This window comes from Choloepus didactylus, chromosome 1, assembly GCF_015220235.1.
Source record: "Choloepus didactylus isolate mChoDid1 chromosome 1, mChoDid1.pri, whole genome shotgun sequence".
Classification (NCBI taxonomy): Eukaryota; Metazoa; Chordata; class Mammalia; order Pilosa; family Megalonychidae; genus Choloepus; species Choloepus didactylus.
This window is the reverse complement of record NC_051307.1, coordinates 77888949-77916263: the sequence shown is the minus strand read 5'-3', so window position 1 is coordinate 77916263 and position 27315 is coordinate 77888949. Positions and strand designations below refer to the sequence as shown.

Below are 27315 nucleotides of genomic sequence, written 5' to 3'. Positions count from 1 at the left end.
ATTGCGTTATTTGCCTTTTTGTTCTGCATTGTAAACATTCCATCTATCATATATATATATATATATATATATATATATATATATATATATATATGATATTAAGCCCTTATCTAATTATGGTTTGCAACTATTTTCTCCCATTTTGTAGGTTGTCTCTTCATTTTCTTAATAGTTTCCTTTAATGGATAAAGGTTTTTAATTTTGATGAAGTCAAATTTATCTTTTTTTTTTTTTTTTTTTCCTGCTTGTGCTTTTGGTGTCATATCTAAGAATCCATTGTCAAATCTCAGGTCATGAAGATCAAACTTGTGTTATCTTCTAATAGTTTTACAGTTTCAGCCCTTGTATTTAAGTTCTTGAACCATGTTGAGTTGATTTTTGTATATAGTGTGAAGTAGCATTTGGATATTCAGTTTTCCCAACACTGTTTGTTGAAGAGACTGTTCTTTCCCCCTTTGCGTGTACTTAGCACCCTGTTGAAAATCAATTGGACTTAGATGTGTGGACCATAAATGGGTGGGCTTTCTGGAACTATGTGTGGACTTTCTGGATCTATGTCTATTTCTGGACTTTCAATTCTGTTCCAATACTCTATTTCTGTCTTTATGCCAGTACCACATTGTTTTGATTATTGTAGCTTTTAGTACAATTTGAAATAGGGAAGTGTGAATCCTCCAACTTTGTTCTTCTTTTTCAAAATTGTTTTGACTATTTGAGGCCTTGTATTTCCATATGAATTTGAGGATCACTTTTTCCATTTCTGCAAAAACAGTTGCTGGAATTTTTTTCTTGCAATTTTATTGAGCTATAGTCATATGCCATACAATCATCCAAAATGCACAATCAGTTGTTCACAGTATCATCATATAGTCATGCATTCATTACTACAATAAATTTTTGAACATGTTCATTACTCCAAAAAAGTAATAAAAATAAGAATAAAAGTAAAAGTTAAAAAGAACACCCAAAACATCCCATCCCTCCAATGCCCCCTATTATTCATTTACTTTTTTGTCCCCATTTTTCTACTCCTCTGTCCATACACTGGATAAAGGAAGTGTGAGCCACAGGGTTTTCACAATCACACTGTCACACCATATAACTATATAGTTATGCAATCATCTTCAAGAATCAAGGCTACTGGATTGCAGTTCAACAGTTTCAGGTATTTCCTTCTTGCTATTCTAAGACTCTAAAATCTAAAAAGGCATATCTATACAATGCATGAGAATAGCCTCCAGAATGACCTCTCAACTCCATTTGAAATCTCTCAGCCACTGAAACATTACTTTGTTTAATTTCTCTTCCCGCTTTAGGTCAATAAGTCTTTCTCAATCCCATGATGCCGGGTCCAGACTCATTCCTGGGAGTCATGTCCCACATTGCAAGGGAGATTTACACCCCTAGGAGTCATGTCCCATGTATGGGGGAGTACAGCAAGTCACCTGCCAGCTTGGCTTAGAGAGAGAGGCCATATCTGAACTGCTGGAATTTTTATAGGCATTGCATTGAATTTGTTGATCATTTTGGGTAATATTGACATTTTAATAGTAACTGTTCCAATCCAGGTTCATAGGATGTCTTACTATTTATTTAGGTCTTCTTTGATTTCCTTCTGCAGTATTTTGTAGTTTTCAGTGTACAAGTCTTTTATGTCCTTGCTTAAATATATTCACAGATACTTGATTCTTTTAGATGCTGTTATAACTGGAATCATTATCTTAATTTCCTCTTTGGGCTGTTCCTTGGTAAATAGGAACACAATGAATTTTTGAGTGTTGATCTTGTACCTTGGCACTTTGCTGAACTCTTTTATTAGCTCTAAAATTATTCTTGTGAATTCCTTTGGATTTTCTATGTATAAGATCATGTCATTGGCTAATAGAGACAGTTTGACTTCTTCCTTTCCAATTTGGATGACTTTTATTTCTTTCTCTTCCCTAATTGCTCAGACTAGAACTTCTAGTATAATATTGAAAAGCAGTGGTGAAAGTGAGCATCCTTGTCTTTTTCTTTATCTTAGGGAGAAAGCTTTAAGTCTTTCACCACTGAACATGATGTTAGTTGTGGGCTTTTTACAAATGACCTTTATCACGTTGAGAAAGTTCCCTTCTATTTTTTATTTTTCAGAGTGTTTTTTATCAAGAAGTTCTGCTAGGTTTTGTCAAATGCAATTTTTTGCGTCTATTGATATAATCATGTGGAACTTTCCCCCTCATTCTACTTATGTAACGTATGGCATTGGTTGCTTTCTTATGTTGAACCAAACTGCATTCCTAGAATAAATCATACCTGGTCATGGTGTATAACCTTTTTAATATGTTGATGGATTTGGTTTGATAGTGTTTTGTTAAGAAATTTTGCCTCTATATTCACAAGAAATATTGGCCTGTCATTTTTTTTTTTTTGTTAAGAAATGTTGTCTCTATATTCATAAGAAATATTGGCCTGTCATTTTATTTTCTTCTGATATCTTTAACAGTCTTTGGTATCAGGGAAATGCTGGCCTCAAAGGTTGCATTAGAAAGTGTTTCCTCCTTTTGAATTCTTTGGAAGAGTTTAAAAAAGATTAGCATTAATTCTTCTCTAAATGTTTGGTAGAATTCACCAGGGAAGACATCTTGTCCTGGACTTTTCTTTGGTGGAAGGTTTTGATTATTGACCTGATTGCTGTACTTGTTACAGGTTTGTTGAGGTTTTCTATTTTTTCTTGAGTCAATTTTGGTAATTTGTATATTTCTAGAAATTTTTCCATTTCATTTAGATTATCTTATTTGTTGGAGTACAATTTTTCACAGTATGCTCTTATGATTATTTTTATTTCCGTAATATCAAGTGATAGCACCATTTTCATTAGTTTAGTTATTTGCATCTTTTCTCTGTTTTTGTCAGTCTAGCTAAGAGTGTGCCAATTTTACTGATTTTTTTTAAAGCACCAACTTTGTGTTTTGTTTGTTTTCTCAATTGTTTTGCTCTTCTTTGTTTCATTTAACTTAACTCAATCTTAATTATTTCCTTCTTTCTGCTAATCCTGGGTTTACTTTTCTTCTCTTTTTCTAGTTCCTGAAGATGTGAAGTTAGGTTAATAATTTGAGATCTTTCTTCATTTTTAGCATAGACATTCTAAATTATAAATTTCTCTCTGAGCACTGACTTTGCTGCATCCCATAAGTTTTGGTATGTTGCATCTTCATTTTCATTCATCTCTAAATATTTCCTTTGTAATTTTTTTCTTTAACCTGTTGTTTTTTAAAAAGTATGCTGTTTAATTTTTACTTATTTGTAAAATTTCCAGTTTTCCTTTTGTTGCTGATTTCTACTTTCATTCCATTTTGGTCAGAGAAGTTATATTGTGCAATTTCAATATTTTTAAATTTATTAAGACTTGTTTTGTGACTATAAGAATAGCTTCCAGAATGACTTCTCAACTCCATTTGAAATCTTTTAGCCACTGAAACTGGAGAATAATCCACACGTACTTAAAATAATGTGTATTCTGCTGTTGTTGGCTGAAGTGTTCTACATATGTCTGTTAGATGTAGTAGGTTTATAGTTTGCTCAGGTCCTTTATTTCTTTGTTGATATTCTGTCAAGATGTTCTTTCCAGTATTGAAAGTGGTGTATTGAAATCTTCAACTATTGTTGAAGAACTTTTATTTCTCACTTCATTACTGTCAATGTTTGTTTCAATATTTGGAGGCCCTGTTCTTTGGTACATATTTATTTATAATTGTTAAACTGTCTTGAAGAATTGACCCTTTACATGATATATAATGTCTTTTTTGTCTCTTGAAAGAGTTTTTTACTTAAAGTCTATTTTATCTGATATGAATATAGTCACCTAGCTCTCTTTTTGTTACTATTTGCATGAAATATGTTTTTCCATTCTTTCACTTTCACTTGTTTCTATCTTTGGATCTAAGGTGGTGTCTTATAAACAGCATACATTGGATCATGTTCCTTTATCCATTCTGCCAATCTCTGCCTTTATATTGGAGAGTTTGAGCCATTTATGTTTAAGGAAACTACTGACGAGGCGCAACTTACTTCTGTCCTTTGCTAATTGTTTTTTGTATTATGCTTTTTTGATCATTTCTTTCCTCCATTACCCTCTTCCTTTTTGTTTAGATGATCTTTAATAATGAGCCATTTTGAATCACTTTTCATTTCCTTTTCTGCAGATTTTTTGGATATCTTTTTATGATTACCATGCAGATTCCAGTTAACATCCTAAATTGATTACAATTTAGTTTGTGTTGATGCCAATTTGACTGCAATAACCTAAACATTCTCTGTTCCTGTATCTTTCCATATCTCCCTTTTATGTTTTACTTTTTGCAAATTACATCATGTTTTGTGAGCCAGTAACAAAGGTTTATTCTTGTTTTGTTTTTTTTTATGGATTTGAGTTTTAAGCCATATAAGAAGCCAAAAACATCATTACAAATAAAATTTCAATAATACTGACATTTATATTTACCCATACTTTTACTCACAGCAGAGGTATTTATTTTTTCACACAGCCTCTAGTTACTGTCTAGTGTTCCTTCAACATAAAAGACTCTTTTAGCATTTTCTGTAAGGCAGGTATAGTGGTTATGAACTCCCTCAGCTTTTATTTGTCCAGGAGTGTTTTGATTTCTCCCTTATTTCTGAAGGGCAGCTTTGTCAGGTATGTTATTCTTGTATAGCAGTTTTTCTTTCTTTCAGGCCTTTAAATATGTCCTCCTGCTGCTTTCTATTCCTACGGTTTCTGTTGAGATATCAGATATTTATCTTACTAAGGATCCTTTATATGTGGTACATTGTTTTTTTCTTGTTGTTTTTAAAATTCAGTCATTATCCTTGGAATTTAACACCTTGATTATAAAGAGTCAGTATAACTCTCTTTGGGTTCATCCTGCTTTGCGAGTCAGTATAACTCTCTTTGGGTTCATCCTGCTTTGCATTTGTTGAGAATCTTAGATTTGTATCTTCATATCTTTTATCAGATTTGGGAAGTTTCCAGCCACTATTTCTTCAAATATTTTTTTGTCCTTTCATCTCTTTCTTTGCCTTCTTGGACTCCTGTGATGTGTATGTAGCTTTGCTTGATTGTGTCCCCCAGGCTTCTCAGGATTTGTTAATTTTTTTCATTAGCTTTTCTTTCTGTTCCTCAGACTGGACAATTTCAGTTGTCTTATCTTTAAGTGTGTTGATCATTTCTTCTGTCTTCTCCAATCTGCTGCTGAACTACTCTATTGGATTTTTCATTTCAGTTATTTTACTTTTCAGCTGCAGGATTTCCATTTGGTTCTTCTTTATAATTTCTATTTCATTATTGAAGCTCTCATCTTTGTTCAAATGTCATTTCCCTGATTTCCTTTAGTTCTTTGACTATATTTTCCTTTAGTTCATTGATCCTATTTAAAGAAACTGATCCATTACCTTTGGTTAATAATTCCAGAGACTGAGATTCATCCAGAATATTTTTTGTTGAATCATTTTTTTTCCTGTGACTGAACCATACTTCCTGTGTCCTTGTATGTTTTATATATTTTTTGAGAACTGGACATTCTGAGTTTTATACTGTGGTCACTCTGGAAATCTACTTTTTCCACTCTTCAATCTGCCAAATCAAGAACAAGATAAAAATTGAAAGAAAAAGGAAAACAAAAGAGAACAGATTTTAAAAAGGGAAAATAGTTAAAAACCTAAAAAACAAACACCCCCCCCCCCCACATACACACAAGGTGCATTCCCTCTACAAGTCTCATTATATGTTATATGCTATGAGAAGCCAGAGGCTCCTGCTGTTGAGGTCAAAACCTAGGGAAACACCCATGCTTGTCCCTTGGGGATCTGACAGACTAAAAAAAAAAAAAAAAAAAAAAAAAAAAAGTGAAGAAACAAAGCCAGCCAACCATTAAAAAAGAAAAAAAAAGTACACTGGCTTTCTACATCCTAGCAGAAGTCCCTGCTGCCAAGAGAAGGAAACAGCTAGAGTCAGCACCAGAAGTTGCTGCTGAGAGGGCTGAAACTTAGGCTAGCATCTGTGCTGGGCCTTCATGAATCCATTAGACTAGAAAATGCCCTGGCACAGAAGAAAACCAAAACAGCCTAAGAAAGTGCACTGGCTCTTTATATTCCAGCAGATGCTGGTAGGAAAGCTGAAGCTGCTGCTGCCCAGAGGACCTAAACCAAGTCTAGTGTCTGAGTTGGTCCCTTGGGTATCCCCAGATCAACCTCAGCCATCAATGCCTATATTTGAAAGATGAGATTTCCTCTGCCTGCTCTGGCCCAAGCTGGTCACTTCTGGAATCCAGGTCTCATTGCCACAGGACTGAGGAATAGGGGCTGGTCAATGGTTTGTACTTTCATTTACAAAACTGGGATCTCATCAGCCTCTCACTTCTTCCAGCACTCATATAGTTGTTCTAAATGTCCAGTCTGGTTCCAGGGTTATCACCTAGTTAATGCCCATCTCTTTTTTCAGCTCATTCATTTTTCTAATGGAGGGAGTGATCTGTAACATTTCCTACTCCACCATTTTGTGTCTCCACTCTTCCTGTGAGCTGCTTCATGTTGCTTTCAGCAAAGTTTACAGGATACAGATCAACTCAAACTAGAGGAGGAAGGAAATAGCACTTGACTAAGAGAGGACATGGGCCTGTGGGCTGTAATCTAAGTAGACTGAGCCCTCAGTAATTGGAACCTTGCAGGGTTAAAAAATATTCAACTGCTTCCTTAATTTAACAGAGATGACTGTAAAACTGCAGCCATGGGAAAAGATATAAGGCCTTAATCCCAGTATTTTCTCAAAAAACTTCTTTAAAAGTCCTTTTCCAGGCTATGGGAGGTAGCTCACCATTAGAGATCATGATAAGAATTGTGTTCCTGCCTAATCCTATTTCAAATAGTCTCAAAATAGACATCATATAAAATGAGAGCTGGAGGACGGTGTTCCGGTTTGCTAATGCTGCCTTATAAAAAATACCATAAATGGATTGGTTTTTATAAAGTGGGTTTATTTGGTTACACAGTTACAGTCTTAAGGCCATAAAGTGTCCAAGGTAAGGCATTAACAACAGGGTACCTTCACTGAAGAATGTCCAGTGGCGTCCGAAAACCCGTTAGCTGGGAAGGCACATGGCTGGCATCTGCCCAAGAGTTCTGGTTTCAAAACGGCTTTCTCCAAAATGTCAGTGTTAGCTTCCAACAGCCATCTTCAAAATGTGTCTCTCAGCTTCAGCTTCTCCAAAATTTCACTCTCAGTTGCTCTGTATCTAGGCCTGTGTGGCTTTTTTTAAAAATACTCCAGTGATCCCATAAAAACCCACCCTGAATGGGTGGGGAAACAACTCCATAGAAATAATCCAATGAAAGTTCTCACTCACAGTTGATTGAGTCACATCTCCATGGAAACACTGAACCAATAGGTTCCAACCTAATCGACACTAATACGTCTGCCCCCACAAGATTGTATCAAAGAACATGGAGTTTTAGGGGACAAAATAAATCCAAACCAGCACAGATGGGTACAACATAGTGGCCAGTAAGGGAGTCCCTTCTGGCTTAAAAATCCATGACTATACATATTCTTCATCTGTGGTTATTTGTATGTGAAACTAACTGAAAGGTAATAGGCAGAAATCCTACCAGGTTTTTTGAGAGAACTAAATGACAATGATGATGAACCCCAAGTCTGACTTATAATAGCCTGTGACTGGTAAACAACAAAACTGTACATGAACTCAACTTGCACAAACAGGAAGTAGAATGATAAAGCTGCACATCCCCTGAGGCATTCCCTCCCTTACCCACCTCAGCTGTGGTCACAGAGGAAAAAGAACAGGTGTAACCAGTGCTGTTGGGGATTGAATTGAGTACCCTACAAAAGACATGTTCAAATCTTAATCCACATACCTGTGGGTCTGAACTCTTTTGTAAATAGGATCTTTGAAGGTGTTTTATTAGTCAAGGTGTGGACTAAGTTGTGAATAGGATCTTCAAAGATTCTATTTAGATGAGGCCAAATTGAATCAGGAGAGCCCTTAATCCATATGACGGAAGTCCTTACAAGCTAAGAAAATTGGACACGGAAGTCAGTACAAGCCAGAAACCAGAAGCCAGAGAATGAGGCAGATCACCAAGTGACAGAGGCAGAGACGGAAAACAGAGAACACCAAGGAGTGATGGTAAGATACCATGAGAACACTACAGGAGGAAGCATGGACTGTCAAGATCCTGATTTTAGACTTCTAGTCTCCAAAACCATGAGACAATAAATGGCGGTTGTTGAAGTCAACAAGTATGTGATATTTTTCATAGCAGACCTGGCAAAAAGACAAGATGCAGTATCCAAATTCCACTCAAGACAGAAGATTGTTTTCCCCCAGCTGCTGGAAGTGGTGCTAGCTGAGAGCTCTCAGTTGTCAGTTGAGTCTGGAATGTCCCACTGCTGAAGATAAGTACCTCACCCAAGGATACACCCTTTTCCTGGAGACAACCTTCTTCAAATTACGGGTCCATGAAGGCACATAAATTCCTGGCCTCCTTAACCCAACTGAAAACAACTCTAAAGAGCTATCCCAGCTTCAGAGTTCCCCATGGCGGGCTAAGCCCTCTGATGAGGCCACACCGAGCCTGAAGTCTCCCTCAGCTCAATTTTTCTCCCTTCTCCTCCCTCAAACTCAATGATCCCTAGAACACTCCCTAATAAACTTCTTGCATGCTAACCTCTACCTCAACTCACTTTCCAATAACTTGATCATCAAAACCCAGGAAGAGCCTTCCAGGGGCAAAGGCTGGGACTGTTGGATGGGCTAACTAAGGAATTTTGTCCACTACTGGAGCCGACACCCTCATTACTGACCAGTAGCTTCCTAAGTTTCCCTTGTGCTCTTTTCTGAATAGGAATTTGTGTGTGTTTGGGAAGGGGAGGGGGTATCTTTTTCCTAAAAATTGGAATTTCTCAAAAATACATTATATTAACATTTTTATTCTTAGCTTAAAATAGCCTCTTGTCTAATATGGAGCATTAATGCATGCTGGCCCAGAAAAGATATGCAGAAACTTGTTATTTTTATCAAAACTGACCAAAAAATATCTGATCAGAATGGATTAATAATTATTAATCTGATTAATTATTAATCTGATTAGTAATTTGAACCATGAATACTATCCTTCTTCATTTTGGGAGCCCAGTTGTTCTAACAATGGGACTCATATTTTATTGCAAATAAAGCCACTCAACCATTAAAAAAAAAGTTGTGAGATTTTTTTCTAAACACCATCCTGGGAATGTTGAGAACATATATTTTGTCTTTAAATCACAGATCATGGAACCATGATGAGCTAATACAAATCTAATGGGGAGGATATGTGTCCTTCAGATATCCTAGACTTTGGATAAGCTAATAAGATAAGATTTTGGTATTGTCTCTTTTGGAGAGAGGAGTGTGCTCTTTGGGAAGAATTTCATAATGCAGAAACTGGGATCCTTTGAAGTGTACCACTCTTCTTTTCCCTGCCACCCCTAACCCCTCCTAGAAAGACAAGTTCATGGCTTCAGACCCTCACGTTTTGCTTACATCTGAAATTACAGACACGTCAAAGCATGTACACATCCACAGGAGTAAAGGATAAAACAATCTACAAAGCACTGATGCATCCACAAGTTGATTTAATGAGGAAAGCAATGAGATAAGCATATACAAGGGCTTAGAACTATAAGCACATGCAAACACAATATACACAGGTGTGTAGGGTATAAGAGAAGCAACTGTCTCTATGACTGTACTCCAAAGATACAAACAAACAAGACATAGGAACTCTCTAATTTTCTGCCTGAGTGGGAAGAAAGGAAGGAGAACACATTTATCAGGATCCTAGTTTTGTTCCAAACACTGTAGTAGGTGGTTTCCTATATGTTAACTTAAAATACACAATGCTATTTCATGGCCATTATTGAATCCTCATAGCAACCTTGCAAGGTAGGTGTTATAATTCCTATTTAACAGATGAAGTAAAGCATATCAAGTCTGCCAATTGGGAAATACGAGGTGAACAGCATTCTCAGGTGAGCTCTGTATTTATTTGTTATTATTGCAAGGATTTTTGACCCCAAAGCTTCTTGAGTCTTCTAACGTTTGCAGCTGAGGCTGCAAACTTCATAGTATGGGACCAGGCCTCTCCCCAAGAAGGAACACTTTAAGGGGCCATGAGGAATGCTCAGTGTCAAGGCAGCTTTCCTCACCTGCCTCAGGGTCTGGTGCCAGGGTCTGTGGTCCTTTTCGGTACCTGGTTTTCTGTAAGTGGTCTCTGCCTCAGTTGCCCGTCCAGTTCTCCAGTCTCACTGAAACTGAATGCTGATCTCGACCATATCCAGTCCTTCTGAGGATTAGAGGCCTTTCCCTGAGGGACAGCCCCACTGGCCAGCAACTTCTATATATCTCCTGTCCTTCAGTCTCCAATTATTTCTACCCCTGACTTCTGAAGCCTCTCTGCATGGCTGACCCATCCCTGCAAATCCTTTTGGAATTCAGGTATCTGTAAATCGGGCTCCATTCCTCTGCTAATCAAAGCTTTATTATGACCCTTACTTGTAAGTCTATGTAATAAGCTTTTTCAATTGGTTCCACTAATCATTGATTATTCACTTACGATAGGCCTTCCTTGTACCTATCTTCCCCAGATAAAAGCCTATCTTTGGTTCAGGAATAAGTATAGTTTCAACCTACTGATCACTTGTCATGCATTGCCTCAGTTAGTCAATATAACAGACAGATACTATTACTTTCTCTGCTCTACAAAACAGGACATTGAGATGTAGCAGGTTGGGTTCTCTGGAAGCAGACACTTAGATTAAGGATCAACACCATAGAAAGGAAGGGACAGAAGCAGGATTGGGCAGAGGAGGAATTCAAACTATGGATGCAGGTCTGACAAAGCCTTGGCCAATTCTGATCAAACAACACCTGATTATGATGGGACAAGTGCCAAGAGAGAAGCTTGATTGCTATATGAGGTTTAAACTTAAAGCAAGACTGACTTAATGCTGAGATAACAAATTTCTGAGCCAGATTATGAAGCAGAATTTTGTCTACAATGGGGGCTCATTTAGTAACTCCAACAAGAGCCAGGCATGTTGACGAAAGTTTATGTGTGTGTGTGTGTGTGTGTGTGTGTATGTGTGTGTACATACATATATATATATTATCTTAGCAAAAAACACATTATATGTTACATAAGTTTTTCCAAATTTTATCTAATTAGCATGGAGATTTCTATATGAAAAAAATCTTTAAAATAGTGAATCATTAAGTTTTTGTGTCAAGATAAAGTTAATACAGCTTATTTCTGGTTTGGGACAATATTATGAGCTCCTTGGCTTATGGTTTATGAATTTTGTCCTCTGGGACCATTATACAGGGGCAATGAACCTTGCTACAGCAGCCACAGGAAGTGTGCACTTCACCTTGAGCAGAAGAAAAGAAAGGAATTGTGTAAATGCTGCATAAGTATTTCCCAGAATGTTTCCTTGATCAGTAACGGAAGTTCTAAGGAGGCTCTAAATTACACTGTGTGGTTGAAATGCATGAATATTTAAGTGCCTACACTACAGGCTGAAGTGAGGAAATTATAGTATGGTTGTCTGTAAGCTCTTTAAAATCGGGGACAGAGATTTGGTCATCTCTGTATTTCCTGACCAAAGCACATTGTCTATTTGAGTCAATGAATGCATGAGAGCTGTTTTCTAATTTTATGTGCTAAAACCATTGAATTCTGGTGTTGGAAGAAAATCACCAGCCTCTGAGGGAAGGACTTACAAAATTGACTTCAATCTGTGACCATAAATGCCACAAACCTAGATCTCTCATTTGAATTGTCAAATATTAGGCAAATTTGATTAGCTCTGGTGATTATAAGCAAAGCTAATTATTACAAGTTGCCTTGGAGAAAACAGTCTCATGATGACCCTGAACTATCCGATCTCGAACTTTTCCGTTTCTTCCATTAGTGTTTGTATTCTGCTTAATCCAGACAACAACCAAGAGAATAATGTGAAATGGAAATTTCCTTTAATTGATATTCAAAGTCAGTTACCTGGGAACTTTATTATTTAGAGAGAAAATTTACCCAATACAACTATGATCTTGTTCCACTGATATTTATCTACATATATTAAAGATGATTGTCCTTCCCTCTTACATAGATAAAGCACATCCTGTCACTCATTTTCTCCATAACCTCAGATAAATCTCCACTGGTTTAATGACAATAAGCATTATAATCTTACAGTGACATGATGTTTTAGGGGAAAAAAGTTCTAAAACCTTTTACATAAAAGAAGTTTCATTATCACAGGCTATGGAAAGTGGGAGAGTGCATATTTACCATAGGTACTTTTCTTAAAAATTCACTTTTATTGAGATATATTCACATACCATACAGTCATCCATGGTGTGCAATCAACTGTTCATGGTACCATCATATAGTTGTACATTCATCACCCCAATCTATTTTTGAACATTTTCCTTACACCAGAAAGAATAGAAATAAGAATAAAAAATAAAAGTAAAAAAAGAATACCCAAATCATCCCCCCCATGCCACCCTTTTTTTCATTTAGTTTTTGTCCCCATTTTTCTACTCATCCATCCATACACTGGATAAAGGGAGTGTGATCCACAAGATTTTCACAATCACACTGTCACCGCTTGTAAGCTACATTGTTATACAATCGTCTACAAGAGTCAAGGCTACTGGGTTGCAGTTTGATAGTTCCAGGTGTTTACTTCTAACTATTCCAATACATTAAACCCTAAAATGGGTTATCTAGATAGTGCCTAAGAGTCCCCCCCAGAGTGACCTCTTGACTCCATTTGAAATCTCTCAACCACTGAAACTTTTATTTGTTTCATTTCACATCCCCCTTTTGGTCAAGAAGATGTTCTCAATCCGACGATGCCAGGTCCAGATTCTTCCCCGGGAGTCATATCCTGTGTTGCCAGGGAGATTTGCACCCCTGGGAGTCAGGTCCCAGGTAAGGGGGCGGGCAATGAATTCACCTGCTGAGTTGGCTTAACTAGAGAGAGAGGGCCACATCTGAGCAACAAAGAGGTACTCGGGGGGAGACTCTTAGGCACAGTTATAAGCAAGTTTAGCCTCTCCTTTGCAATAACAAGCTTCAGAAGGGCAAGCCCCAAAATAGAGGGCTCGGCATACCAAACCGTCAGTCCTCAATGTTTGTAAGACCATCAGCAACAATCCAGGTGAGGAAGTCCAACACTTCCTCATTTTCCCCCGGCTCCTCAGGGGGGCCCTGCATATATATTTTTATTATCTGCCCAAATTACTTTGGGATGTGTCACTATTTCACTCTAACCTATACAAACATACCATATCTCACTTTCTATTCAAAGTTCCATGTGATTATGGTGTTTGAACAAACTGTACAAGTTAAATTGTTTAGAAAATATAGATCCTGTACCAAATAAACATCTCTTCCTTTGGTCTCACATTACCATAGGTACTTTTACCATAAATTCTCTAACTTCAATGTGATTAAAATTTCAGCCTAAAGTTTGCAGAAACATAGATTTCTTTAAAGTTTAATTTTCCATTTTGCTGAGCTATCAATGAGAAAAACTTCAAGATGGGGCAAAAAGGATGGTAGAGTGGAGGGAAAAATTAAGGACTGAACTGCTTTGCAGAGTTTTTGGAAGTTAATAGCCCATTTGACAAGAAGCAAAAGCCACAGAACAGAGTACAACATCTTCTTTCTGTTCACTTTGCTTTATGAAATCATTCAGGCTCTTCCTCCAGTCCTCTCACCTCCTCTCTCTTCTCTCTGTTTCACAGATGCTGCTGGGGTAGGGCTTTAGAATTTTTTCCATCGTTACATGCACAGAAATGAAGACATCACAAGCCATGGTTGGAATTGGGAAACTGTTTTGGATTCTCTTCCTAATCCTGTATCTGGACATCTGGAGTATCTGTGATAAAGCACTTACTTGGATTATTTCTGGATATCTCTCAGGGGGTGCAGGAGGGCAGGTTTTTCCCTGCTGAGCTCAGTTAAGACATGATGTTCATGTCAAGTGGATAATGGTAGATGAAACCAAGCAGTTAGATTTACTCTCTGAAGACAGAATTAGAATGTGAACCAAATTGGAGCATGGTGTTCACCTGCCTAAAAGTAGGCACTTCATCCGTAACATAACCATTTTTTTAAAAAACATGTGCTGATGATTAAAAAAAGAGAACTAGGATGATGTTATAAATTTAGTACAAATGTTATAAAAGTAAGTACAAAGTTGTTACTACTACTAGCAAAAAAATCTCTGTCTACCATAATTATGGTGAGTAAATAGCTTGCTCTTTCCAAACCAAGTCAAGCTCAGATGGGTAGGACGGGTGTGGAATAACCAGGGTTATACCTATCTCCATGGTTACCCTCTACTAATGCTGTCTCTAAATGAAATTTCATTACATGCTTCAGTGGGGTGTGTGCCTTGAGAAGAATCAATGAGAAAATACTGGGAAATACAGGAACAAAAAATTCCATCTTTGCTTCTATTTTGGTGAAAGAGAATTGTTCTTACTTAGCTGTTATTTGAACATTGAAAACAGTTAGGACTCGGGCATAGATGGCATTTGCTCACTCCTGCAGACTTTATGCAAGGAAAAAAAGTTCCTTTTTTATGGTGAAGTCACACGTCCCTTACATCAACTTAGGTACCCACATGTTATACAGGGTAAAGGTATTTGAATGGCTAGCAGAAGTTTCTGATTTTCTGTGTTTTCACATATCTTGCTTTATTATCCCCATAAGCACACATACTCATCAGTTTGTGTGCTCTGGTTTAAAAGGGAAATATGGTCTCTGAGGTCCTATGGAATGTCATCTTTAATTCTAGAACCATGTGGCTTGGAATTTGTCTCCATGATATCAAGATCCCACACAACCAGACACAAAGCAAATATTCCCTGCAGTCATCTAAGCATTTTAGTGTCTGTAAGTATTTGATATTAGAAAAACTAGGTGCTTAGACTGCTGATTGAACTTTTCACTTTCCATCAAATGCTTACAGTCACATAGATACAATTGGATTCAAATATTATTAAATAGACTTCTTCCCAATTTGATGGATGTATAAACTATTCTCAGCGATAGTACATGAGGTTACCGAAATTTCAGTGCTATAACTTAGTGAAGATGGGGTACAGTTGCCATCCCTCCTCCCAATTTGTATAACATAGTGGTTATAAAAGCAGACATGGGTGTTAGAATTGAATTCACTTAGAATTGAAGTAGATGATTCTACTTCATCTCTGTAATCTTGGTTAAGTTTCTTATCCTGTCTAATATTAGTTTCTTCATTTGTAAAATAGAGACAATAAACTGTACCTAACTTATGGGTCTACAATGAAGATTATAAATGCAATAATGGAGGTAAACTGCCTAGCAAAATGACTGTATGTAATAAATGACTGATAAATGTTAATGGTGTTTTTGCTAATATTATTTTCATCAAACAACTCCCTCAAAGTGCAATTAAATGAGATGTAAGGTTTAACATTATCATTTTAAATAGATGAATTTTCAAAGCAAAAATAAAATGAATAAGGAAAATGTATTGTGTAATATATTTAGGCCAAACGTGAATCAAAGTATTTGGAAAGTGAAATGGAAAGACATGGACAAAGTACTGGCCAAGAATCTTGTATAAAAGCTTAAATAATGGATTGCAGCATTACTTGCATTAAATTAAGGATACAGGTAATGATAAGGGATGTTTGGTGAGATTAGTTGCCTTGGACAGATCAGATGGCTCTGTTCCTTAAAAGCATATTAATTATAACCTTTTTGTCTTTGGGATTTCTGATACTTGACTTATTTACTGCATTATTTACACTGACACAGTTACAAGGTGTTGAAAATAATTTTCAAAGGAGATTTTTATTTCCCATTTGAAAGCAATGTGAGATCTGTGTGCCACTTCCCAGGAGTGAGGCTACCATCTGTAACGGGTTGGAAAAATTATAATGTTCTCTACAAAGTTCCTGTTTAAGGTTCTTGTTTATTAAGAAATTATGCTAGCCTGCTTTTTATGTTTCTAAAAAAAAAAAAAAGAGGGAAATTGCCTCTGGCATACAACTGTGTGGCATACAATTTCTGTCCCTATGAATGTAATAAAAGTGGCAGCATCTTTCCTTCATGGACTGACCATGCTGGCAAGAACTAGGCTGCAGGTGGAGACTGCCTCTGTCTGATGTCTGTCCCACCCCTGGATGAGCTGCTCCAGCTCTGAGGCTCTGGATGGTTTGTTCAGTTGAGGTTCAACCTTCAGGCAGGAAGGAGCAGTACAGTTAAAGTCTGGTTCCAGCTTGCCACTATATGTCATCTGGAATAAAAGCAGCAGGAAATCTTTTATTGATCACTGGCTATTGTGGTGAAAAATAATCTCAATCTGGGACAGTAAGGGGAGCCTGTTGTTTAGCTTCTTAGAGAACACAGGGTTTGGGCATGTCTCCATTTGCCTGGGTCCTCTTTCTCCTTTATTGTGATGGTTCAGTATTGCCCATGGATCCACTTTTAAATGTCCTGTTCTGCACCCCACATAGATTGTATTGTGCATCACTAACAGGCCATCTTCTTGGGTGAGAGCAGACACACTAGAGCAGACAGTGCTCAGCATTTGTCTCTCACTCCTTGAAGTTCAGGCTCTGTAGCACAGTATCTTTATCAGGTTAAATTCCATGGCTCTAGCTGTTTGTTCCTACTGAAATGTGCACACAGCAAAATGTTAGAGGTATAGCTCTGTCTTCTGCCAAATGCCTGCATATTTTTGTTACAAAAATACCTGCCACAAAGTATGGCCACCTTCTACATAAGCATCCAGGAATAATTCTGCAGGTACAGAATTTCCTGGATTATGGCATGAACAGATTAGCCCCCATGCTGATCACAGCCTAGAATAGACTTCCTTAACACTGAGAAGCTCTTTAATTTATTATTGTTTTCTCTGCCGCACTATCAAAGTTTCCTCTCTTATGAGTTTGAATTCAGAGCTGTCTTGCCTCCCTGGGACTTTCCAACTTAACTTTCATTTCCATTATTTGTGAGTTACTCCTTTAGATAAATTTAGAGTGGTCGAAGGAAAAATGTTCACAGGCAATTATAATTAGATGCAAAACTGAAATCAACCTTTTGCTTTGTTCTTTGGGTAGCAGTGTGGCATAGTAGTTAAGATCAGAGTCTCTGGAGCCAGACACCAGATTAGTATCCTGAATTAGTATCCCATCTCTGCCATTACTGTTCTGTGACCATAACCTCTCCTTATTCTCAATTTCCTTATCTAAAATATGGGGACACTAATAGGGTTGTTGTATTACATGATTTAATTCTGTAAAACACTTAGAACAGTGCCTGGTACATCCTAAGTGCTATGTAAATTTATCTTGTAATTTTTTTTTTCCTTTCGGTTCAAAATTTAATTAGCTTAATAGTTCTCTTAAAGTAATATTGGGAGACTATCTTTCATTTGAGGTTAGAAAATGTCTTTCAATAAATAACTCTCGATATCATTATCTAAATTTCCCAGTTATCAAGAAATGATAATATAGTTTGGGAACTGTGAGACTTGAGTTATCTCATGCCCGTGAATTGTTGTTATCATAGCATTTGTTTCACTTTTCTAATATTCTCAGCATTTTCAATTCTCTTACCTCCAAGTAAGGTCAAGATTCTATTTTTTGGTATGCTGCCTTAGACTCTGATTTACATGTTTATCTGTGTGGAAGAAGTTGCTTATGTGTGTGTGTCTGTGCTTACGTACTCAAGGGTCTCATTTTTTGTGTGCTTGGACTCTAAACATGCATGTTTCTTATGTGAGGTTCACTGTGGACAGAGTGCAGGGGTGTTGGAGGGGCCATCTAGACCAGTCATAGGAAAACATCAGGTTTATTGGGCAGAGGTCTCTATCCCTTCTTTTCATCCTTCTTGGTAGCATGTCCATTTTATGAACCCAAACTGGAACTCACATGTGTCACTTCTGCAAACAGCCCATTGTCAGAACTTGGCTGCAAGAGAGGCTGGGACATTTAGACTTTAACTGGGTGGTCATAGTCTTCTACAATATTTTCCTCAACAGTATTAGAAGAGGAGAATAGATACTGGAGGAACAATTGGCAGTTTCTGCACACACAGCTGTTGTTAAATATCTTCTGGGGCTTTGTAAATGCCAATGAACCTCATAGTGTGACATCTGTAGTAGATTGTAATAGTGATGTGAGGAAATATCTGGGAAGGAAGTGAAGATGGAATTTCCCTGTGTCTTTCTGATCATAATACTACCCACGCTTACTCTGGGTGTCACAAGTAACCACCTTACCACAGAAGACAATATTTAGAAATTGGTTTATGATACAATGCCATAGACATTTATTGTCAACAGCTTCTAAAGTATACTTGGTGACTTTCTGTCCTACTTTTCTTTCTTAAGCCACTGTGACAAAGGTGGGAGGTGTAGCATCTCTGCAGGACAAGGCCCATCTTAACCAGGCAATCATAGTTTCCCCCGACCAGACTATTTTCTAAATTCTCAACATGAATCATTGTTCTTTGGGGGCTCATTTAAGTGGCTAAAACTTTTGCTACTCAAGGTAGTTAATTACACACTGGCCAACTAACACTCAGTCAGATCCTCATCCTTTTTACCTCTGGTGGGCAAGATGCAGAACTGTGGGGCACATGTGAATCCTCTGGCCTAAGGAGGCCAGCAGTGGCCAGCAGGGCAGAACCACAAGAGGACATATGTCACTTGATAGAGATGTGGTGAAGTGCTGAGAGCAAGCTTGGAAAGCTACCCAAAGATAAGTTTGTTTTTACTTCTGGTTTTGTCCAATGCCCTTCTGATTAGTATAATTCTGTAGGATTTCATCTTTCATGTTAAAGAAGGACACCCTTCATCTTTTTGTGGGATGTGCTGCCTTTTCTAGCTTTATTAGATTTACTTGTTTGATATTTTCATGCAAATCGTAATTAAATTTCATGTGTGTGTGTTTGTGTGTATGTCACTCATTTTGCGCCACCGCTCATCCCTGAGAAAGCAGTTGGGCAGAACTGCTGGGTTTCCGTCTTGCCTCTGTCACTTACTAGCTTTGTGGCCTTGAATAATTACACAACTTCTTTGTCACTTCTATAAATTCATTCTATCAGAAAGAATAATACAACCTGGCATTTATTGGCATTTACTATGAGCCAAGCACAGTGCTAAGAACTGTTCCTATACGGTCTGTTGCAGTTAGGTAAAACCAATGGAAATGCAGTATACCAGAAATGGACTGGCTTTTAACAATGGGTGTCTTTTGGCTTACAAGCTTACAATTATAGGGCCATGAAAGTATCCAAATTAAGGCATCAACAGGAGGATACCTTCTCTGATGAAAGGCTCCTGGTGATCAGGGACTCCTCTGTCACACGGCCAGGCACAAGGGAACGTCTGCTGCTACTTTTCTCCCAGGTTTCATTGCTTTCAGCCCCTGGCTTCAGTGGTTTCCTCTCTGTTTCCTGTGTGCCCTTTCTCAGCTCCTCTGGGGGCTTTTTCTCTAAACTTCTCTGGGTCTTTTTCTGTCTTTTATCCTCATAAAGGACTCCAGTAAGAGAATTAAGACCCACCTTGAATGAGGTGGGTCATATATCAATTAAAATAACCTAATCAAAAAGGTCTCACTCACAATAGGTCTACACCCACAGGAATAGATTAAAAGAACATGGACTTTTCTGGGGTACATAACAGCTCCAAACTATCACATGGTCTTACTGACTTTCACAACAGCCCTGGCAGGTAACAGTTTGGGCTTTGGAGTTAGACTGGCATGGGTTCAAGTCCTGGTTCTGCCTCTTGTCACCCACCAGCTGGTGACCTTGAGCCAAAGGCTTATCTTCTCTAAGACTCAACTTAAGGACAAAGATAATCATAGTACCACCTCATAAAATTGTTGTGAGGATCAAATGAGACAATATATGTATGGCACCTAAAAATGCCTAGCACATAATAAGAAGTCAAAATTATTAGTCATATCCCTATTATTCTTCCTGTCAGGATGGATCCAGGTGGCCCTGCAGCACACTGATAATGCAAGGTGTGGTGAGTGCGCAAATAGCAGCAGTGAACATGAGACAGTGATTCTGGGGATGATCTCTCAAATGTGGCTAAAGCTATCTCTCTGTCATGTGACCCAGTGACTCCTAAAGATCCTTGCTTGTCCTAGCCTTAAATATCTCAAGGAGAGGAAATGGCACAGTCATTCTGTAAACTTTGCTGTTACAAAAGCTATGGAAAATACTAAAGTGACTGTTTCAGACAAAACAATTTCAGAAGTATCCTAGTCTAGATAAAACCAAGAGATAAATGACTTAAATTCTGAAATTGCTCAAAACAACTAGATTGAAAAGATAATCTTCATATTTTCCTCCCATATAGTCATATCATTCTAAATATAAGAAATCTGGTCCTAGAAGAAATCATCTCAAAGTAAGCTAAATCAATATCTTATGAAAAGTTTCACATGCCATTATAAGAAGATATGGGTTTGGAAGAAGAGGATTCTAAGGGGAAATAGTAATAGAAGATGATTGTGAAAATTCTCTCAATTTTCTTGTTTCATGGTCTTTGTTTTTTAAGAAATAGGAATAAATATAGATTCAGACCATGTGAATGCTTGGTGTAAAGCAAATTCTTTCTGGTTTTATTTTTGCTAATGCAACTTTACATCATGTGAGTGTGTGTGTGCATGTGTATGTATGTGTGTGACAGGCAGGAGATGGCTAAACCTATCTAAAGACCAATAGCAGACAATATCTGCAGCAGAAGAATAACTTAAATCTATTATTATATACTACTTCCATGTTTGTGATCTATATTACATTAAATGTTGTTTTCCAGGTAGTGGTGTGTGAATATAGGTTCATTTCACAGGAGGGACTGAGGCTTGGTCAGTTTTCATTGTACCCATGAGATGAAGTCACAGGGTTTTCCTTAAATTAATTGCGGTCCTCCTTTACAATAGAAGCTCTGGTTTTAACATATGTGCATGTGCATGATTCATATTTAAATCTCCCCAGATATTCCAAGCACTTCTGGGAATATCTGACTTATGTTGTGAGATCATCAACCCAGAGTTAAGGTTTAACCCTTAGCTAAGTTTAGTTAATGTGACCTAATGCAACATTGACTTTAGTTTCTAAATTAGGGGGAAACTCCCCCATCCTAATCTCATGTCACCGCATTTATGATGTTGTACATGTACCTCAGTTAGCTTATGATGGGAAGGATGGCATCTGAGCTTTTTGACGCTGTGCAATTAACTCCCTAAGGCTGTCCGGGTTGATGGCCTTCCAGAACTTTCTATGTGTGATCACATGGTTACCATGGCTGTGTGTGGATTCCCTTCATCATGCTTAAGCCACTTCCTCATGGCACTCCTAAATCCACTCCAATTTGCAGGGCAAGAGGCACTTACTTCTCTTCCCTGGTGGTGATCGTATCACTACCACCACCATCCCTGCCCTTTAAAGCCAGCCAGAACATAACATCAACACCCCTTAGAAGCATTTTATTTTTCCCTCTGAATCTGAAGACTTCTTACCTTCCATAGTCTCCCACAGCATGTGTCGGAAGTTGTTTCTTTGTCTATCAAAGTATTTTCTGAGAGAAGCTAATACTGTGATTGGTGTCACAGAAAATTATTGGTATATTATGCCTTTAGTAATCATTTTACTTCAAAAATCGTTTACATTTCTGTGATAAACCATCACACTGTCTTAGCTCAAAGTAAGGTAATCTGCATCCATTACAGTAAATTTCTCACAGTGAATGTAACCATTTTTAACTTTCTGTAGATTTGTGAGAATTTTTCAATGGAAAGATAATGAAGCTCACTTGGGATTTTTCTCATGTGGTCTTTGAAAACAAGATGTAATTAAATTTCACGAAAGAATCATAAATACAAACCTGTTTTTAAAAAAATAGCTAATAGGTTTCACAAATTACCTACCTTCTCCAGCTCCCAACAGCATTTACACATGCAGCTGCATTTGCTCAGCTGGAAGATAACCCACCAGACATGCAGTTGTTTGTGGCCAGCATTCCTTTCTGATTAGCCGGTTCAGTGGCTGGATGGCTGTAGAGTGTTACTTATTAAATATTTTGAAAATCATCCTCGAGTGGATATAATTCAAACCTTCCTACATTGCATCCTTCTAAGGTCTAGTTTTTTTTAGTCATTATGACTTCACCTCCACAGGAAATGTTGCCTTTTAGACAGCGTACCTCTGTAAGGGCTTAGCTATGTCTGGTCCGTGTCCCAAAGTACACAGGGAGCACTAGTCAGAGCTGTGAACAGAGGAGTCTTCCTTTTATGCATTCTCTCTGTTCAGTCTAGCTGCATGTCATTCCTTCTTACCTTCATACCTTTTCTGAAGTCATTGTCCCCTGCAGAGACAGGTACCACACCATCAAGGAGGTCGCAGAGGAGACGGGACAACATATGTGTAAACAGGTATTCACCTGAATTAGACTGTGATGCAGGTAGCACCCAATAGCATGGAACATTCCCTGGGGGGGAATGTCAAGTGGACTAAGGTTGCTAGAGCATGTAGATGGGGTGAGTTTGCTGAAGGAGGCAGGGGCTAAATGTCATTTGAAGAAGTCCACACGTTTTCCTATAAGCACTGGGGAGTCTCTGAAAGGGTTTAAGCAGAAAATCTTGTGATTAGATTTTCATTTTTGTTTGGTAACTTTAGCTGCTATATGAAATATTTTACTGAATTTGAATAATTTTTATTATTGAAATTTATTCTTCTTATTAAATGTTAATTGTTTTGAAATTAAAGAATGAATCAAGATACATTAGTGGTATGATATAGTAGTTGCCTAAATTGCATCTTTTGCCAACAGTTCAGTTTTAATAAATTCAGTGATTAATTACTAGACAATTATTTATACAAGCTACTGTATAAGACTATAACCAAAGGATCAAAGTTAAGACTGTTTCAAGAGAGATAAAATTATTGAATAAATAGCTGTGCATTTTTCCTTTTTTGTATTATAATATTTTTAAAGTACTTTTTTATACTTGCATGATTTTATATATGAAGTTCAATAAGAGAAAATATTCTGTCTGATTCTTTTCTGGCAGTTTTATTGTTTGTTTAATTTCATGATTATTTCTGAAAATATTTTTTCATATAGAGAAAAGGGTTGCTAAAAATGATTCACCCTGGGCATCAACTATGCTACAGTATACCCTAATCATGTAATATGCCTACTGTAATGACACAGTAGTAGTTTTCATAAGAATTTAAAAAGTGAAAGTTTTCTAAACCTATAGTGTTAAAAAGAGATATTTCCTCATATGAGGACCTGGGTATGGTAGAGGGATTAGTCCTTTTACCACATGTATTTATTTTAATTATTTTTCAGCATTGCAAATTCCCCACTGTCAGATATGAATATTTGAAAAAAACAAAAGGAACAATAATAGCAGCAATAACTAACAGTTGGCAGATAAATAATAGTCAAAAACAACTATCACCTTCATGCCTCTTCAGAAAATGTTTGATGGATAAGGCGAACCCTTGGGACCAGCTTTGGGTGGCCTGAGAGTCACAAGATAGATTATCCATAACTCTAGAATGAGCATAAAAGAAGTGTCAACATGCTCGTCAGGTGGAAAATTAGAATTATGCCATTTTTCTCAGTGGATCACTTTTGCACTAAAAAAAATATTAATTTTAGTCTCAGAAAGATAAGAAGTCTGTTATCTTGTTTGCCCATGGAGGAGACACTCGATAATCTTTTAATGACGGTTCGCAAGCCTGCATTGCTCCATCCATTCATTCCTCCATTCAAGAAAAAATTCAATGATTCTCCATTTCACTGATAGGAATGTTCAGGAACCACACTGATGCATCTATAATCCAATTCAAGTCAGCGGCATGGTCAGGACTAACAGCTAGCTCTCTTCTCAAGCCCTACCCCACTTTCCATGCTCCCCTCAAGTGTATAGTCACAGACTGCTGGAGCTAGAAGGGATGTTCATTTGTGCTGCTTGCATTGGGTGACAGCCCTATGGCCAAATGAGAAGGTAAATACTGCAATGGAAAGAGAAACTTAGAAGTGATTTTATAGTGTCAGGCACAAGCGTTGAGGGAGGTGAAGTTGTACGTGTATCTGTATGTGTATGTAGGAGGTGATAGTGGGTAAGAACTTTTATGTAGTCCAACCATTTCATCTTATTTTGAAGAAACTGAGGGTCAGAGAGAATGAATGAAATTATAAGGAAAAAATACTTTTGTGGTAAGGGTAACCAATCTTATTCAATGACACTGAGAATGTCTCTTTCTATGCTGAAGATTTTATATATACTTGGCAAGTACTAACAGAAGGTTCATAGAAGATAAAACAAAACCTATTTCCAGTAAAAATTCCCTCCCAAAAGCAAAGGGAGGCACATTTCCAGTATGTTAGACTATTAGGAAGAACTTCCAAAAGAGGCAGATCACTGTTCTTCCTCCTACTTGGAAAAATATAAAATTCGGGTTATCTCAGCACATTCTATCTCTAGAAGGTAATCTTGAGTTGCATGTTTCCTACACAGAAAGAGTCATGGAAAAGTTTGCAAGGTAGCGTTAAAGCCACTGAAAAACAAGTGAAGAAAATTTCTAATGCCAAGTATTATAAGGAAACTATGTCTGCAAAAATTGAGTGTTCTGTCTTACTTAATGGAATATAGCATCTCTAGTAATAGAAAATGTGATTATTGCTCAGAAGCAATATAGAGTAATGGTTAATGAATTATAGAGTAATAGGCTCCAGTGTGAGTTTAATTCTTGGTTCTTTTATTTATTATTGCATAACTTTAGGCAAGTTCTTTAGTACCTTCACTTCCTTATTTGTAAAACAGGGTTCATAATAACATTTATTATTATTGGTTGTGGGATTAAGTGAGTTAAAATACTTAGTGTATTTTGAATAGTACCTGGAATTTAATAAGTAATTGACAAGAATGTATTATTATTTGCTACCTATTGTAGTATTTACAAAAGAAATATCAAGGATATGGAGGAAATGATTTGATTTTTTTCAGCTAATATTTATTATGTGCCTACTTAGTGCCAGACGTTCTGCTACTTAGGGTTGATTTCTGGAAAATGTTATCTAGGAAAATTATAGATACGTGCTTGAGAAATCATCTGATCCTTTCAGTCAGAAGAACAGATTCAATTTTAATTTTGCTTACATCTTTCAGGGGGAAAAGTATGTGATATATAATTGTATATTAAAAGAGATTCCATATTCTCCGTCTCAGCAGGGGACACATTTAAACTAGAATGCCCTGTGAAATACTGTGCTAACAAACCTAATATGATCTGGTGCAAGCTCAGTGGAACACACTGTTTATATCTTCCAAACAGAGTTCAAACACACATGAGTTGGGAAAAAGGAAGGCTATTTCAGCTTTTACCCTGCATTTTGAGCAAGTGCTTGCTAATGACAATGGGTCATACTGTTGTTTTGCAGATTTTCCACCTCAACACATTGAAAGCCACTCAGTAACCATTTATGTGACAGGTGAGTTCTAGGCACTGACCCCATTTAAAGCTTTTCTCACCCTGTTTCAAGCAAAGAGGGAATCCAGATTTTCAGCTCATTAAGTTAAATACTGAACTCATGTAGCGCATCAGAAGGCTGTGTTTGTGTGCGTGTGTGTGTATATGTTTACATGTTTGGGTAAGAGAGGTAGAAAAGAATAGAGAAAAAGACAATGAATAATGAATCATATGTAAAAGTCATTGTTCTTGCTTTAAGGGGTATTAATATCTATAAGGTAAGTCCAAAGGTTATTGCTGAAATATGGGAATAATTGCAAAGCAAATACTAATAGGAGTGGACTGCTCTAATCTTTGTCTTCAGACTTTTTTTCCTCTTTTATTTATAATTTTTTTGTTCTTGACTTCTGTTGATTATAATTCCTTGAAGTTATGTTTTTGGTGCTTACAAACTTATTAATAGTTCAGTTTCCATAGAGGGCAAGCAGCACACAAATAACCTGCTCCCTGATGAGTTTTGGGAATTTTCCTAGCAACATTTGTTTTCCCAGAGACTTTCAATAGGCTCAAACAACAGAGAAAGGACAGGCTGAGGTTAAACTGAGCAAGACCAAGCTGGACAAAACATGGAAAAACAAAGAAAAAGGAAGAGGAGAGAGTAAAAAAAAGTTTTGATTTATGAAAATACCAAAGAATTTCCTATTTAATGGTGAAATACTGAAAGCTTTCCCTCTAAGATCAGAAACAAGACAAGAATTCCCACTTTTGCCACTTCTATTCAATATTATTGGAAGTTTTATCTAGGGCAGTTATACAAAATAAAGAAGTTAAAGTAATCCAAACTGAAAAGGAAGAAGTAAAAGAATCACTATGCACAGAATGCTTGATCTTCTACATAGAAACTCCTAAAAAATTCACAAAACACATAACAGAGTTAATAAATGAATATAGAAAAGTTGCAAGATATTAAATAAACACACAAACATCAGTTTCATTTCTATATACTGGCAATGAACAACACTAAAAGGAAAATAAGAAAACAATTCCATTTACAATAATATCAAAACTAACAAAATACTTAAGAATAACCACAGAGGTGCAAGACTTGTACATTGAAAACTACAAAATATTTCTGAAAGAAATTAAAAAGAGACCTAAATAAAGGGAAACACAACCCATGTTCATAGATTGAAAGATTTAATAATGTTAAGTTGGCAATTTTCTCCAAAGCAACAAGCAGATTAAATGAAATCCATATTAAAAACCCCAGTGGCCTCTTTTGCAGATATGGAATAGCTGATCAGAAGTTCATATGCAGAGGGAGAACCTAAAATGGCAGCTAGGTGATACAGGGTGAAAAACACCTCCGTGAAAAATACTAGATAAAAACCAGAAGGTGATCCAGAATACCAGTTTCAGCGATGCACCAGCTGGACAAGGTCTGCTAGAACCACAGGGACCATGCACTTGGTGAAACCGGGAGTCTGCATTCTGAAATGAGTGAGTAAGCCGGCTGAAAGCCCTGCAGCTGTGCTGCAGTGTGGGAAGCCAGGGGTTGGCATTTGGAGACGGACAGGTTCTTTTAAAAAAAAAAGAGGGAAAAACCCAGGAGCAGCTGCAGTTGCGATGGTGGGAACCGCTCAGTGAAGCATGGCAGGAGTGGGCTGAGCCAACCTCTCGGTGTCTGGCTTGGAGGATAGCGTACTGTAGATT

General features: G+C 37.2%; 1 protein-coding gene across 1 annotated transcript in view; it reads left to right on the top strand.

Moving 5' to 3' along the window:
- Positions 1–25635, top strand: part of BTLA (B and T lymphocyte associated) — a 65385-nt gene extending 39750 nt beyond the window's left edge. Inside the window, 3 exon segments of the mRNA XM_037813294.1 lie at positions 13845–13980; positions 25302–25493; positions 25496–25635. Coding sequence (XP_037669222.1) covers positions 13896–13980; positions 25302–25493; positions 25496–25635 — 417 coding nt within the window. The 5' untranslated portion in view covers positions 13845–13895.
- Positions 25636–27315: the final 1680 nt, after the last annotated feature.